The sequence below is a fragment of the Heteronotia binoei genome, chromosome 21, assembly GCF_032191835.1.
Source record: "Heteronotia binoei isolate CCM8104 ecotype False Entrance Well chromosome 21, APGP_CSIRO_Hbin_v1, whole genome shotgun sequence".
Lineage (NCBI taxonomy): Eukaryota > Metazoa > Chordata > Lepidosauria > Squamata > Gekkonidae > Heteronotia > Heteronotia binoei.
Genome location: NC_083243.1, coordinates 151,180,448 through 151,198,102, shown reverse-complemented (window position 1 = coordinate 151,198,102; position 17,655 = coordinate 151,180,448). Strand labels below are relative to the sequence as shown.

The 17,655-nt window shown below is 41.1% G+C and overlaps 1 protein-coding gene across 1 annotated transcript in view; it reads left to right on the top strand.

Annotated features, from left to right (window-relative positions):
• USH1C (USH1 protein network component harmonin) overlaps positions 1 to 17,655 on the top strand; it is a 174,030-nt gene that overhangs the window by 12,438 nt on the left and 143,937 nt on the right. The window contains exons 2-4 of the mRNA XM_060262188.1: positions 1,931 to 1,998; positions 12,906 to 13,049; positions 13,434 to 13,572. Of these exons, the coding sequence (XP_060118171.1) occupies positions 1,931 to 1,998; positions 12,906 to 13,049; positions 13,434 to 13,572 (351 nt within the window). The remainder of the gene's footprint in view (positions 1 to 1,930; positions 1,999 to 12,905; positions 13,050 to 13,433; positions 13,573 to 17,655) is intronic.

Genomic DNA, 17,655 nt, shown 5'->3' with positions numbered 1-17,655 from the left:
AGGAGGGTTAGTCCCTGCCATCAGACTTTGAAGCCTGATCTGCCTCATATGTGGATATTTAAATCCAGAGATTAGTGTCATGACAGATAAGACTGATCTTTTTTACAAATCTAAGAAAAGCTGAGGGGAAGGGGGGGGGGAGAGAGAGAGAGAGATTAAAATTTTCACAAACAGTAGAAGCAATGACTGTACCTTTAAGAAATGAATGGTCTCTGTGGCCATTGGTAGCCTTCAAGCCTTGGTGTCTCTGAGGAGGTAAGGGCAGGGCTCAGGGGGGGCTTAGTGGACCCAAGTCCAACAGCAACCACCTGGCCATTTGCTACCACATGATTTGCATATCTCATCCAGGCCCAGATGGGTGTCACTGTTCAATAGTAGCCACAAAAGCAAGTGTTGTGGAATGATCAGAGTTTCACATTATGATCTGGAAGACCCAGCTTTGAATACCCACTCTGCCTTGGGAGTTCACTGTGTAACTTTGGGCCAATCACACACTCAGCCTAACCTGCCTCACTGTTGTTGTGTGGATAAAATAGAGGAGAATGACATAAGCTGCTTTAGGTCCCTTTTGTGGAGAAAAGTGGTACAGATGGGAAAGCCTGACACTATCTGCCCCCCCCCCCCCCATCAGCAGTGATGGTAGCAATGGCAGCAGCAAGAAGCTTGGAAGAAGAAAATGTGGGGATGCACTTTCCACTTCAGTGCTCCACTGTCCTTTCTGATACCTACTGATTGGTGGCATGGCTGGTGGAAGTGCTACAGAGAGAGAAAGGAGACAGAGGGTAGAGTAGAAGAAAAAAATGGTCACTGGAGAGTGGGAGCTAAGTCATAGGCATACTTATTAAGGAGCAAGCCCTATTCAATATAATGACTTTTACATCTAAGTAAATACACTCAGGACTGTATTATATGACTGCATAATGCACTTTGAATTTTACAAAGGTTATTTTAAATGTTGCTTCGATATATGGCAGTATATATTCATATTCCCCTCTTCTGCTTCAAGAGAGGGGTGAGAGTTCAGTACTCATATATAGTCTGCATACAGAAGGTGGCAAGTTTAATCCTCAACATTTCTATTTAAGTGGATTTCAGAGAGCTGCTGCCTGTCAGAATAGACATACTGGCCTAGATAGGCAGTGATCTGACTCAGTATAAGGCTGCTTCATATGTTCTTTTTATAACCGGCTTTGAATTATGTAGTGAGTGTTTGGCTGTTAGTAAAATAACCACTCCTAAATCATTGACATTTACTGTTATGGAAACTTCTCAGGTACTAGTTTAGTAGTCTGTATGGCTTCAAGAGTGCCCACAAAGGCAAATTGTGCTACATGATACACTTGGACTTTATACTTTTATTTATTTATTTATTTATTTTAGAACAGTTAGCAAAGTGAAAGTCTTGTAATCTGACACTAGTTTAAGCGAACATGCTGTTACAGAGAGTGAGGAAAGAATAACTATCCGGCAGCAAGCTCTGTCAAGGCATCAGAGCTAAAAGGAGTAATCTAGTTTAGAGTCCCATCAGAAAGATGCTGAAATTTGTATCTTAACTCTGTTACTCACCAAATATATCTGAGTCATTTTCATTTCTGGTCATGTGCTACATTGCTGAATGGCCTAAAAGGTTTCTGAAAACATTTATTCAACAACATAGTCATTATCAGGTAAGATATTTTGATATTATAATGTACTTTCTTTAAGGTGCCACTGGACTCAAACTTTGTTGCACTTTAGTGTGTGATAAATAGATTTTTAACTGAATTAGTCATAAGTTCCATTGATCTTTTTTTTAAAAAGCAGGTACTATTGTGGTTTTAAATTCTTCTCATCCACTGCCTTTCAGCATGCATTTTGTGAATTAAAAAACTGCTGTTTGATTACATCCATAATTTGTCAGAGAGTAACAGTGAAATCATTTCTTTCTCAGGTTGACCTCTTAATTGATAATGAAGCAGAAAAAGACTATCTTTATGATGTGCTACGGATGTACCACCAGTAAGTTCTCACTTTGTACTTTGTAAAAGTGTAAGCTTTTACACTTGTGGGAATACAATCTGTGGCAGTATGACACTTGCCACTAAGTTTTTGTGAATCTGTTTTTATGATTGTATTGCATTGCTTTGGTTTGTGAGTGACAATGTTCTAGTATGTATGTTCTAAACAAATAAGTAGCCCATAGGAAATTAGGCAAAGGTTCTCACAGTTTCATGTTGGCAAAATGAATTCAGTATTTAAACAGCACAACCAAGGGACAATTATGCTTGTTTGTGAATAGAGTGCTTTATTTCCTAAGACTTATTATAAGATGTGTAAGCAAACAAGAAAGTAAAAGAGTCATAGCATACCTTTTTTGCAACTTTTGCCATTAGGGAACATAAGCCCTCTACATACTTTAGAATACTGAAAATGTAGTCCATTTGTTGTTTATTTTATTTCATTATTATTTGTGACTGTGTGTTTTGTTATTGTAGTATAAATATCATCAACAAATTCCATATTATCATTATTATTATTTTTGTTACAGTGAGCTTCACAGGATCTAACAGTAGAAATAGAATTGAAATCTGACCTTGTTGTTGTTGTTAGAGGAGATGAGAATATTTTTCCACTCTTCACAGCTGAGAGGTTCATAGACATTTTTTGATTAATAGGAGCTCTAAAGGAGTGAAATGTAGATGCTTCCTTGTGTCCATGTGGTCTTTGTGATTGGCTATAGTTTTGTTGTAGCTTTGGCTATGGACCTGGTTTACTTTCTTGTGGGGCTAATTGCTTCTCCATTCATAAAGTTCAGCCTGCTGCTTGTGAAATCAGGATGAATTCAACACAGTTAATTATTTAACACTTTCATGGCATTGGAAAACTAATAGATGCCCCAAGCATTTATCTTTCCTGTCACTAAATAGTGAAATGTTATAAATCAATCAATCTCTCTTCCCCCCCCCCTCTCTCCCTCCCTCCCTCCCTGACCTGGACGGCCCAGGTGACCCTGATCTCATCAGATCTTGGAAGCTAAGCAGGGTCAGCCCTGGCTAGTATTTGAATGGGAGACTTCTAAGGAATATCTGGGTCCTAACATGGAGGCAGGCAATGGCAAACCACCTCTAAAGGGTTGCCATAAGTCAGATCGATAGATGATCAATGTTGCATTGTTATGATCCGTGGACTTCAGTGAAATCCATTCAGTGTCTTAAATCAATATTTTGGCAAGTAAATAATAATCTTTAAAGGCAATCTCAGAATCAAATACCAAAGGCCTTTGTTTGTATTTATTTAAATATGCTTCTCAGCAGAAGGCTCTTGTGGTGGTTTAAAATAATTGTAAAGCCATAAACCACCAACAAACTTAAAGCAAAAATGGTAACAATTAAAACCAATAAACCACAAGAGCAACTAAACAAAGATATGAAACCCTAAAACCATCTTTGGGCACACTATCCACACATATTCTGATTTTTAAAAAGCACCTGGGAGAAAAGGCACCATGACAAAGCACTAGGTAGGACATTTCACATTAGAGGTACCACCAACAAGAATCCTACACCAGTTTGGTGTAGTGGTTAAGTGCGTGGACTCTTACCTGGGAGAACCAGGTTTGATTCCCCACTCTTCCACTTGCAGCTGCTGGAATGGCCTTGGGTTAGCCATAGCTTTCATAGGAGTTGTCCTTGAAAGGGCAGCTGCTGTAAGAGCTCTCTCAGCCCACCTGCCTCACATGGTGTCTGTTGCGTGTGTGGGGCGGGAAGTTATAGGATAATGTGACCACTCTGAGAGTGCATTCACACTACACTAACTAATGCGTTTTACATTCGGATTTTACTGTGTAAGAATAGCAAAAATCTGGATGTAAAACACATTAATTAGTGTAGTATGAATGCACCCTAAGATTCAGAGTATAGGGCAGGATATAAATCCAATATCTTCTTGTAGCCGCCCTGCAGAGTTGCAAAAACCATGGACTTTTACTAAACTATTTCTCCTGGGAACCTCTTCACATCACCCAGATTAAAACCAAATATGATGAAAACAAACTAGTTAACCAGTTGATAGTCTATTCATGCTATCTTTAGGTGTATTTTTCCCATTCCACGGCTCAGATTTATACCCAACACTTTTTCTTCAAGGAGTTCAGGGCAGTGTAAATGCTTGCAGTTTTTCATCTTCAAAATACCCCTATGAGAAGGCCAGGCTGAGAGATAGCGATTTGTTCAAGGTCACCCTCCTTCTTCTAAGCAACAAGGCTACAGAATGTATAACCATATGCCAGCAGCATCTTGCGCAGGTTCTTGGGTAACCAGGCCCCCAGGATTTTGTCCCCCTAGTTGCTCCTCCATAGGCTCACTTTTGAATGTGAGACACACATAACACAACCTCTCAGTGGCTAAGCAGATTCATATAAGGCACATATAAGACTCTACATTAGCAATGACAAGACTGAATGACCCCAGGGTGCCAATATGTCCAGTTGTACAATTAAGCTTGTTCTGTCTATGTAGACAAGATTCTGAGAAGTTTGAGACCTACTTGTATGACCCTTGCCCCTCCTGGCTGCTTAAATCTTCTGGGGAAGGGATTGGCAGACGGGGTCTGAGAGACAGGAAATGCCTTCCTGAGAAGGGGGATGGTCACTCATGGCTTGAAGTGACCAGTGATGTAGTCACTCCTTTAACAACCATACTCTGAACCCAGGAGAGGTAAGTAACTTGTGTCCAGTCTCAAATGTACCATTCTTTAACTAGGTGATTGAACAAGCGGTGGCTGGGCAATTTCAGGGATTATTTAATGAAGTGGATAGGTTGGATCCATTCCAGTCTGAATTCAGGCCTGGTCATGGGACTGAATCAGCCTTGGTTGCCATGGCAGATGGCCTGCAATCAGAGATGGAGTACAATCCTGTTAGTTCCCCTAGACCAGGGTGTTGAACTCATTTGTTATAAGGGCCAAATCTGACATAAATGAGACCTTATAGGGCTGCACCATGTTGGGTTAGGCCTAGGGTGGCCATAATGTCTGAAGGCCAGCCAGGGACACCTTTTGGGGGGGGGGAAGGTAGGGGTGCTTCCGGTGACGTCACTTCCGGTGATGTCATGCCACCGCCGGAAACAGGAAGTGACGTCACTTCCTGTGACATCATTTCCCCCGTGCCACCTGCCGGAAGCAGGAAGTGACATCACTTCCTGTGACATCATTTCCCCGCGCCACCTGCCGGGAGCAGGAAGTGACGTCACTTCCTGTGACATCATTTCCCCCAAATGACATCATTTCCCCCAAATGCCACTGCCGGAAACAGGAAGTGACTTCACAGCACTTCCTGTGACGTCCCCAAAAATCCCCCAAATATCACCGCCGGAAACACCAAGATTATTTATAGAGAGGGAAAGGGGGAAGCAAAGTTAAATGAAACTCTTCTTTTACTTTTTTCAAAGTGAGAAGACTAGAGAGAACGGGTTCCACGCTGAGAAGCCAGTCAGATTCCAGTGAGATTCCAGTGAGACTGTGCTGCATAATGCAGCCTATTTATTTTGTCCTGTTTGCTCTGTTGGCTCTATCTGCGCCACCTTCATCACTTTCGGGGTGTGGATCCCCCAGTGGGGTGGTCTCCCGACTCCCTCCGTTGGCTGTTTCTGATAGCCCTGCGCCCCCTCTTTCATTTGATATGTGTCCCGTGCGGGTGCCCGCCGGGAGATGCCGCAAAATGAGCCCCCTTGAGGCTTATGGCGGCAGGGCTCGGGGGAAGCGAGCTAGACTGCTGTTCTTTTGAGGGGTTATAGAGTGTTTCGAGCCCATCCCTGTGGCATCGGTCCCATCGTTGTGGGACCCAGGGGGCCGGCGCAGCGGCACGCCGAAGCAGCCTGTCACTAATAACACAGGTCGAGATGGAGGACAGGAACCCGGAAGTGACCGACAACAGGCAACCAGTGCAGCTCTCTCAGCACTGGCTGAATGTGCTCCCGTCGCGGCAGCCCCATTAACAGCCGTGCCGCAGCGTTCTGCACTAGTTGTAGTCTCCGGGTTAGCGTCAAGGGTAGCCCCATGTAGAGAGCATTACAGTGATCTATTCTTGAGGTGACCGTAGCATGGATTACCGTCGCTAAGTCATTGCGCTCCAGGTAAGGAGCCAGCGGCCGCGCTTGCCGAAGATGAAAGAAGGCAGATCTAACAGTGGCTGCCACCTGAGCCTCCATTGTAAGGGAGGACTCAAGAAGCATGCCTAAGCTCTTGACCTTAGGGACCAGTATCAGTGGTACCCCGTCAAGAGCCGGCAGCTGGATCTCTCTCCCCGGACCGCCTCGACCCAGGTAGAGAACCTCCGTCTTCGTCGGATTCAATTTCAGCCGACTCAGCCTGAGCCAAGAAGCCACGGCTTGTAATGCCAGGTCTAGATTTTCCGGGGTACAGTCAGACTGGCCACCCATCAATAGATAGAGCTGGGTGTCATCTGCATATTGATGGCAACCCAGTCCGTACCTCCTGACAATCTGAGCAAGGGGGCGCATATAGACGTTAAATAGCATCGGGAATAGGACCACTCCCTGCGGCACCCCACAACTAAGAGAGTGCCTCTGGGATGCTTCCTCCCCTATCACCACCCTTTGTCCCTGATCTTGGAGAAAGGAGGTCAGCCACTGTAAGGCAGATCCCCGAATCCCCACATCAGCAAGGCGGCTAGTCAGTAGCTGATGGTCAACCGTGTCAAAGGCAGCTGACAGATCTAAATCTAAATCTAAAACAATCTAGCGGTAAATTATTAAACCACTGCATGCTGTTGGACCACTTGATTGTAAAATATTCCTCAAACTCAAGTGTGTCATTATATGCAGCATTTCTAGACCTGAAGTCAGCCTTTGACTCTATCTCTAGGACCATCCCCTGGGATAAATTAAGAGCCACTAACATTGATAGACAGCTGTTATTTCTTATTCAGGCCCTTTATGATCAAACAATCATCCGGTCAAATATTCCCATCAAGGTTATTTGACAGACCCCATTTCTACCAACAAAGGGGTTAAGCAAGGATGCCTCCTGGCCCCCTACTTATTTAACTTCTATATCAATGATTTGGCATCGCATATAAATAAACCAGAATGCCACCCACCAATGCTAGGTAACAAACATATATGGGTGCTCCTTTATGCTGTTTTACTTTCAAGGACTCCCTTAGGCCTCAGAAGAGCCTTGAAAGTTTTCACTCAATATTGCCTAGAAAACAATCTAGCGGTAAATTACGCTAAAACCAAAGTAATGGCCTATGGCAAAAAGATACCCAGATCACACCATTGGTACTTAATTCTATTCCCATTGAACAAGTTTCATGCTTTAAGTACCAAGTTTCATGCTTTAAGTACATGTTTCAAGCGAATGGAAGAAGAACCACCAATATAAACATGATTACCTCAAATGCCAAAAGGAGTGTGGGGGCTATCCAAAAATTTTACTGGGGCAAAGGGGATAAATGCATAATTGCAACCCTTAGATTGTTTAAGGCTAAATCCCTCTGCCAGCTAACATTTGGTGCCCCAATCAACATCACTACAAACTACAAAAGACTAGAGAGTGTCCAATCAACATTTTTAAAAACAGTTCTCCAGGTACCCCAGGGCATTCCGAATGCATTAATTAGAATAGAAACTGACATGATTACAGTAGAAGCGAGGCTTTGGATTTTGGCCATTCAGTTCTGGTTGAAACTTATGTTTTTTCCTAAGGGCTTGATCAGTTTAATTCTGCAAGATACCTGCAAGGTCCCAAGATGGATTAGGGCCATAGAGGACAGAATTCATTATTACGGCCTTTCCAAACTCTCACTTATGATAATGCTAGGGAGATAGTGAAACAGAATATTGGACGTTGTCAGACAAAACGACCTCAATAGCACAACCAAATGTCGAGCTCTGACAGAACCAATTAACAGGGTGACCCTGATGCCCTATCTATACCACTTAACAAGCAATGAATACAGGAGAACATTTACTCTTATGAGGTGGGATGTTCTCCCTTCAATGGTGGTGGAGGGGAGATACAAAAAGGTGCCATTCCAAGAATGATTATGTTCCTGCTGCTGTAGTGATGGTATTGAATCTCTAGTCCATGTCATATTTGACTGTGATGCTTATAATGATCATCGAGAAGTACTTGCATTTTACCAGTAGCCAAAAATTGCAACTCCTTAAGAATCTTCTAAGCGATAGGAACCTTGAGGTTACATACAAATTAGCAAAATTTGACTGGCTTACCACAAGAATAAGGAAAACTCTAATGATTCAGTCAGGAAATGGTTAAACACCTTTGCCAATCTGTTGGCTGTAACTGCCATGTTTTTGTTATATTAGTAGTTTTATAACAGTATTTTATGGCTTTTATGTATGATTTTATGGACAATCAGTTTTAATTTTGTATGATTTTACTGCTTTAAATGCTGGCTTAAGCAGTGAATAAATAATTTATTTATTAAGGGAAGAAACAAAGAGGTCTAGATAGGGTTTTTAGTTCATCCTTGGTTTTAACACTAATTTTACATCTTCAGTGTCAGTGTCTTAAAGTCTGTATTCATATTTTATGTATATTTTAGGTGGTATCATATTTTAGTGTATAATAATTATTGTATATTTATATTACTTTTTATTGGTTATGAATTGGACTTTTATGAATTGTTTGCTGGTCTATGACCATTATAAATAAATAAAATTACATGTAGATTTGTGATTTCGCTAGCTTTTAGCACAAAAGCTCCCATTTGTGTCTTAACCAACTCTGTCAATAAACCAAGATCTTGCCTCAGAGACTTCAAACTGCTTAAAATATCTTTTTTTGTGAAAAGTTTCGCTTAGCAAAGCCATTTTCTCTATAAGCAAACTCAGTCCGTTAATCCAGGTTGAAAAGTAGCTCAGAGTCCCAGATAGTCCGTCCTTCCCAATCTCCTCCAACTGGAGTTTTAAATGTTAGCATATGAATTTCAAATCAGATGACAAGGAGAAATCCCTCTAACAAGTATCTCATTTTGTTCAGACCATATTGCAGTCGAATAATAGTCTCTTTAACAAATATCCAATTAGGATCTGCGTCAATTTAAGTATCCATATTCAGATTAATTCAAATTGTTTCCAGTACTTAGAGATGTTCTTTAGCTTTTCACGACCTCATTCATAGGGAAATTAGAGGTATCAACCTCTTTCCGTTCCTTTGAACTGCCAGTTTATTAAAATGTAAAAACGACCCATTGACCATTGGCAATTGAAAGACGACTTACTTGCATTGTAGAATTGTAATGCTTGAAGTAGAGAGGTGATAGATCAAAAGCTTATTGAAGGGAAGAGAAGCAAGTGTTCGGGCGTTCACCTCTTGCTGCTGTAATGGCAATCACAACAGGGAGAGCTTCAGGGCATACAGAAAGAACAGGAATAACTGCCGTTGTGCCCCTGTCTTGCTGTAAAAGCCCCATGCCGAAAAGAGACCCCTCCAGGGCCTCTTTGGGGGTGTCACATCCATGGCACCCCTCCCCCTGCCTGATTCTGGGGGGCCACAAGCAGGAGAGCTCGCGGACCCAACTGAGATCAAGGTGACATAGTCCAGAAAAAAAGGGGGGGCAGCATATCTTAAGGACCACCTTTACCACCTACTCTGGTCATCTTTGGAGGTTCTACTTTGGATGCCCCTGCCATTTGCTGCTAGATGGGTGGCAAACCTAAGAAAGGACCTTCTTTGTCATGGTACCAAAGCTTTGGAACTCCCTTCCCAAGGAGATTCATCTGCCTCCCTCTATTCTTGTTTTCTTCCAGTGGGTGAAAACTTGCTTTTGTTTGTCTGGCATACTCCCAGGGCCAGCCCTGGGAGTATGCCAAAGTCATAGTATGTTATCTCAGTGATTGCTGTCTGTTGTGTAGCTCCCATATTTTGAAAAAAGTATCTCCCCTCCCCCCTCCCCTTTCTTTATTCAGGCTATATTTTGGCTACCATTTCACACACCAAACATAGTGTGTTCTGCTCTATGAAAGCTGATGCCACAATAAGAAAGGAGCACTGCTAGTCAGAGTAGACAGTACTGAGTTAAATGGACCAAAGGTCTGACCATTTTACTCAGTATAAGGCAGCTTTGTGGTAGGGCTGATTCTAGCGGCGCTCCTGTGGTACCACAAAACTATTTTTGTTTCGCCTGCAATTGACTAAATTAATATTTTACTTTTATTAAGTTTTATTAAGTTTAGATAACTAGCTGACAGATTGTAAAAACCAGCCTATTTTGTGGTTATAATCTATATATCATGTCTAATATGTATTCTAGAATATTACAATTCAGTACCTATACTGGCATACATTTTTAAAAATACAATGAATACAGATTGAAATGTTCTAGGATAATACAAGAAATATGTCATCCAAAGCAATAGCTATTTATTTATGCCAGTGAAAATATTTTGCATTTTTAGTTTGATTTATCTTTATTATTTGAGGATAGCATCATTATAGCAAGCATTTAATTATCATTAATAATGCATCACTTGTACCTTGAGTAATAAACTAGGATATCTAGTATCTGTGATGACAGATGTTGCCTAAAGCACAAGAGAGTATTGTGTTGAGTTCTGCTGTTGCTTAGCCTAGAATAATTCTGCTGAGATCAGACTCACTAAAGATTCAGAACTGGAATTCCTGATGGGAACTTTACTATCCATAAAAGATCATACGAACTGAATTACTCTAAGGCCATTATGTTGATCTTAGCAAAATTATTCTAAGCTAAGTAGTGGCAGAGCTCAACACAATACGAGGTTTGCATCCATAGTGGTGCATTCAAGGAACTTCGTAATACCTTGGAAATATCTGTCAAGCTTCAATATTTACAATAAACAGTCTTTTGTTATTTAATCAAAAGTTGCTTTATTTCAGAAACTCAGAAGCTTTACCAAGGACACAAGCCTTGGAAGTAATGACGTACACAGTGTTACACAGTTGCTATATAGGATAACTTCAAAGGGTATCATACAGATGCAGCTTGAGTCACGAGTTCAGAGGTTACTGCATACTATCCTTTTTACTGCTAAGGAATTTAGGCTATTAAAAACATCTCCCTTTCTCACACTTCTTTCAGCTCAGATAAGACTGTCTGTGTGAACCTGGGGGGAGAGGCAGCATGAAAGTGGTATCAGCCAGGCTGTAGCATAAACATCCTTGGTCCAGATGGATTTATTACTTGCCCAAAGGTAGTAAAGGAAGGGAGAGCAGTGGAGGATGGGTGATCTGCTCCTTGTCGAAGGAACCATTATGTTACAGAAATATGCATGCTTGACAATACCATTATTTAAATCTAATTGCACCTGTATGCTTAACTGGGAAACTAGGCACCTTTGATTAAGAGCTTCTAACACTTGGCAATAACAGAATAATACATCTGTGTTAAGCACTCCATGTACTGCCATCCTGTCTCCCTTGGGAGTCTTCCTTGTCCAGTCTTCCCTTTGACCCCTAAACCAGGAACTTCTGTTATATCTCCTCCCCCGATTGCTCTCTCTTTTTTAACTACTAATGAAATTGTAAGAACAGATTTATTTTAATCCTATAAATTCATCCTCTGTGGTAGACATATCCTCCAACAACTCTTATTCTGTAGCATGAAGGTAGAGTTCTTTTCTGGATTGATAATTTCTTCTCTTAATTGAATCTGGGTTTTGCATTCTCCTTCAGTGGACTGTCTTTCATTGGTTCTGTCTCATTGTTGTCTTGAAGTTTCTTTCCAGAAACCTCAGGTCAAGTAGAAACTGTTTTGCCCAAATTGCCCCTTTGGTATGACTGCCCAGTAAGAGTGATGTACGTAGGCCCTTTATCGCAGAGTCAACCAACCTCTTCAACCTCCAAATTTTCACATGCATGGGCTCATAATTTGTATCATAATTCTGCTTTTGACTCTGTCTTCTGTGGCTTTCCCATTTTATCAGTCCATATTTACTGGCATGGTGATGAGCCATTGTGGGGCCACTGGCGGAATGGTCCAGACACAGTTGCAAATGAGCAACTTTGCAGGCCTGTATCCACTTGAAAGAGGACAACTCTTTATTTGATCAGTCCCTTATATAGGTCTGCATTCTTCTTTAACTGGGTCCTCACTGTTTTGAAAGCTGTCTTCACAAAGTTATAACCACTTGCAAAATTCTGGAATTGTAATACGTTCGGAGTAGGGTTGCCAAGTCCAATTCAAGAAATATCTGGGGACTTTGGAGGTGGAGCCCGGAGCTAGGTTGTGACAAGCATAACTGAACTCCAAAGAGAGTTCTGGCCATCACATTTAAAGGGACTGCACACCTTTTAAATGCCTTTCCTCCATTGGGAATAATGGATAGGGGCACCTTCTTTTGGGGCTCCTAGAATTGGGCCCCCTGGTCCAATCTTTTTGAAACTTGGAGGGTGTTTTGAGGTCAGGCACTGGATGCTATGCTGAAAATTTGGTGTTTCTACCTCAAATAACAGTGCCCCCTCTTGAGCTCCAGATACCCATGGATCAACTCTCCATTATACCCTATGGAAATTGGTCTCCATAGGGAATAATGGTGTTCCCAGCAGACATTTCTCTCCTCCCCACACTTTCTGATGGTCCTGAAGCGGGGGGCCCCTCCAAACTGGGGGATCCTCTGCCTGAACCTGGGGATTGGCAACCCGAGTTCAGAGGCAAAGATTGAGTTCCATTGTCACTCAGGACCAGTTCAGGAACTCCATGACTAGTAAATATGGACATCATACAGCATCACTGCACTGGTATCCATACTGTTAATAAATATTTGTAGTTTGTTCTGAGAAGAAAAATACTATCATAAAAAAACCTTTAGCATAACTAACAATCAGATAACATTATATATTGTATTATCAATAGTTAATTGTGCATTCCTGGGCTGACCATCTTCAACTTCATTTTCTAGATCCATGAATCTTCCAGTGTTGGTAGGAGATCTGAAATATGTAATCAATGAACCAAGTCGACTGCCTTTGTTTGAGGCCATCCGTCCTCTTGTCCCCTTGAAACATCAAGTGGAGTATGATCAACTCACACCTAAGCGATCTAGGTAAGTATAGAAGAATGCATGGATCGTATATAAAGCTGTGATGCTGGCTACATTTGAAATACCATGCACAGTTCTAGTCATTCTATTTAAAAAAATAATATAGTAACACTGGAGAAGATACAGAAAGTGCATTAACTTCTGAGATTAGATTCCTTTAAAAGAAGAGTAGAAAAAATGGTGTGGAGTTGGTCTGCCAATACGTATTGGCTATGATGGCTAAATAAAACTTCTATGGTCTCTGACAGCTGGAGAAAACAGGATATTGGACTAGAGTGACTTTTGATAGGCAAAGTGGACTTTTGATCTCAAGATCTTCTTTTGTTCTTCACTCAAATGCTGATATTGTAACAACTGGTTATCCTAGTCTACCTTTCAACTTTGCAGAAAACTGAAAGAAGTGAGGCTGGATCGTTTGCACCCTGAAGGTCTTGGAATAAGTGTGAGAGGTGGTGTTGAATTTGGCTGTGGTCTTTTTATTTCTCAGTTAATGAAAGGTGGACAAGCAGACAGTGTTGGACTTCAGGTAAGAAGCAAATTCTGATCCATATACCTAGAAAATTTTAAAAACTTAAATAAAAATTGAAATAAACAAAAAAAATGTTATCTAATATCCTTATGGATGTATTGGCATTACAGACAAACATTTGAATGAAGGATGAAAGGTGCTTTGAAGATTTTTTAAAAATAACAGACAGCTACTCATATCTGAGTGCCATGGATTTCTTGTTATTTACTGAGTGTGTAATGGAAAAGCATCAGATCAATTACATTCTGATTTCATCAAGGTCTGTCTCACACTGTAAAATGCAGGGATAATCAGCATTTCCAATATGTTCTCTTATTCAGTAGTAGTAGTTCTTTATTCACGGTCATCCGACCAGCTTAATACAAACAAAAACAAAATCATAAAAACAAACCCATCACCTCTTACACAAAATTCCTGACTCCTACTATTACACATATTGTTAAAACTCATAACCAAGATTAACATTCTCAATTTCCCTCCTTTCCAACTGAGCAGCATAACAGAAACGGACAATCTTAGATGAAACATCAGAATGAGCGTTAGACAGGAGGAAGGCAATTTGCTCATCCTCCTGCCTGCCCGCCAAGGACCCAAGAATCGGAGAGATTAATCTTGTCCTCAAGTCATTGTAATTAGGGCAGTGCAAAACGATGTGGAGAATTGTTTCAACCTCATTGCAATTGCAGGGGCACAATCTTTCCAGATATGGGTACCCAGCGTAACGTCCCAAAAGCACCGAAGAGAAAAGTGCGTTGAGTTGTGCTTTTGAGAAAGCTATCCGATATTTTGGGATAGTGATGTTGAAAAGATACCTGTCTGGGGACAGTACTTCGGCTTGCTTCCCTAAGAAAATGTGTGCAGAAAGACTAGCTCTAGCAGATCTCAGTTCAAGCTCCACCAACCTCAGGCGCAGAAGTTCTTTCGCATCCCTCAGTTCCATCATTGCTAGGGACTCAGGGGAGAGATCACAGAGTCTAAAATGATCTAGACACCTTTTCTCCCAAGTTCCCACAAAAGAGTCGAAAAAAATCAGATGGGGAAGGCCACCTGGCTTTGAGAGAACCTTCAGGAAGTAACAAAGGGTGTTTAACCACATAGACGTCTCGATGCTTGGGATGCCAGATTCCAACCTGATGGCAGTGTTTGGCACACAACTGGGAACAAACAGAAGCTTGCACAGGAGTTTAGTTTGTACTATCTCCAACGGCTTGGTGGTTAAATAAGGGGCAATTTCAGCGCCATAGAGCAACTGGACCCTGGTCTTTGCAGTATGCAACCTTAATGCTGCAGGCAAGAATTTGGCCCCTTTGGTGGTATAAAAACGGTAGATGGCATCAGCTGTTCTTTGCGCAGATTGTGCAACATAGTTCTTATGTGCCAAACGCTTACCCTGATAATGAAAAATCACCCCCAGGTATTTAATAATTTTTACTTGCTCAATGGGTTTACCATTTAGAAACCAACAATGAGCCTTGAAACGTTTGGCGAAAACTAAAACCTTGGTTTTATCTAGATTAATTTCCAACTTTTCCTGCAGACCGGTCTGGGTTAGATGGCGAAGGGCCCTTCGCATACCAATCTGCATCCTGGATAGTATAAGCACGTCTTCAGCATACGCCAGAACTGGAATATGCTGATCGGCGAGCTTGGGAGGATGTAAAGCCAAATCATTAAAGGAGGTTAGAAGTGAATTTATGTACAAATTGAAAAGCAAGGGGGCGAGCACACAACCCTGTCTGGCACCCTTGTTCACTAAAATTGGTTGGGTTAAATGGCCTTGAGATGAGCATCTTATCCTGATGCCCGAGTTATTGTAAGATGTTGGGTCTACACTTTGTATTGCAGATAGCATGTTGCTCTGGGAGACCTTGAAAGATTAAACAGATAAGTTTGAAATACAGCCATTGTATGTAGGAGAGTTTGTAAGGGTGAAGTAGTCTCCAGTCCTACTTTGCTTAGAAGCAGGGGGGAGATTAGAACTCCCAGCCCGTGAGGATGCTTGCAATCTCCTGGCACCCCCATCACATAATGCAAGTATCCCTCTTGGAATGAATACAGCTCTGCTAAGGAGATGATTCAGGATTAGGGTTGCCAGGTCTCCTTGCCAGTTCAGCAGGAGTACTTGGGGGGCATTCCAGGGATGGGTGAGGGCATCACACAGGAAAAACTCTAGTTTTGGGGCAAATTGTATGATTAAAATATGCATGATTAAATTATAGTGTGGTTGCTATTAATTTTAAATTTTAACTCTCTGATTGTATATATGGTCTAAATTTGATGTTGTTTATTGTCACAATTTCTATGTGAATTGTAACCTACCCTGAGGCTGCTTGTGGGATGGGTGGAATATAAATTGAAGAAAATAAATAAATTAAAACCAGATTGTCCCCCATGTGATGTCCCCAATGCAATGATATCACTTCTGGATGAAGTCATCAGATTGGGAATATTGTACAGCGACATCCCTATTTAGAGGATCCCCCATTGGAACAACCCTGTTTAGAGGATCCCCCACTGGGGCCTGGAGATTGACAACCCTACTCAGGATCTAAAAAGAGGGAAATGCAAACAGTTTACTCAGAAACCCAGGAAGTAGATGCTGTTTGATGTTCCATCTGATGCAGTTGTTCTGTCTAGTACATTCTTGGCCAAGTACTTAGTAGATTTGTGTAAACAAATCTCTAGGGTGGCTATAAGAAATGATGGAAAAATGTTGAACTGAAAAGAACTGAAGTTGGCAAAGCAAAATAACCTCCACAAAAACTGTACCATTTGAATGAATCCTCTCCACTCTCAGATCCCTTTCAACAAAGAATACTGACTATATGTAGCAAGATCTTATCAGGAATAAATTTGGATCAAGCCCTCTGAGGCAATGACGCCCAGATATGATACAGTGACATGATAGCTGTGACCAGGCTGTCTAAAAAAGATGGCCAAGAAAGATCCTTTTGTGGTGATGAAGGTTGTAGGAAATATTTTGGTCCTAGCAATTGCTACACATGCTCATTGCATCATGAAAATGGGGGACTCATTATCTAGCACACTCACTTATATACACTGTGGCTTCTTCAGGCTTTTACAGTTTATCTATTCATGAACCCTTAATGGATATGTACTATGTGCATTTTTTAATTTGAGTATTCAATACAAAATGCATTAAATACAAAATGTCTAATAAGGAAAATTTATTTTACAGTAAGAATAGTTCAGCAATATTTTCAGCTGCTTAGAGAGGTGGTGAGATCCCGCTTTTGCTGGCAGTCTTCAAGCAGCAGCTGACTGAACACTTGTCAGGGATGCTTTAGCCTGATCCTGCATTGAACAGGGGGTTGAACTAGATGGTCTATATGGCCCCTTCCAGCTCTGTGATTCCTTGATTCTATAAGAAGTGACTTCATGGTAACTGTTCCCATTTGATTCAAATGTTGTGAATTGTTTGGACAATGTGAGCTTATGAACCAAATCATATTCAGAAATTTCAAAAAGTTTTCTTTAAAAAGGTACTTTGCTGAGGAACAGTCCCCCCTCTTCCATGAACATAGGCAGAAAGCATATATGAGCAAAGAAAACTCACATATTCCTATCACCATTTTGTTAAGGCTAGAGTATATCCATTAATATAACAGCAATAGCAGCAGTTTACAGCAAATGTTGATATGTGATGTTGAAGATTTAGTGATGTTAAAGATTCAGCCTAAGATACCTTCATAACAGTCTGTATGAGACACTGTTAAAAACCAAATGAATAAGGGGAGTTGACAGGTAGCTCATTGTTCTAAATTGCTGTCTCATGATAAAGCCAACTGCTTCTGAAATTTCATCCATCTGCATTATTTCACATTTTCTAAGCTGGAAAAAGTGGTCTGAGAAAAGGCATAATGATCTTCTATCATAATATCAGTTTCTGTCTCTTTTCTTTTTTCCATACCATCCTGATTCATTTCTTTGAACCATGAGAAATGTAGTTTCTGCACCACTAAATCTGTGTGTGCATTTGTATAATATGTAACTGAAACATTTGTGGAGTTGACCTTTTTTTCCTGTGATTTTTCAATTTTTTTCTGAATGGAGAGCATT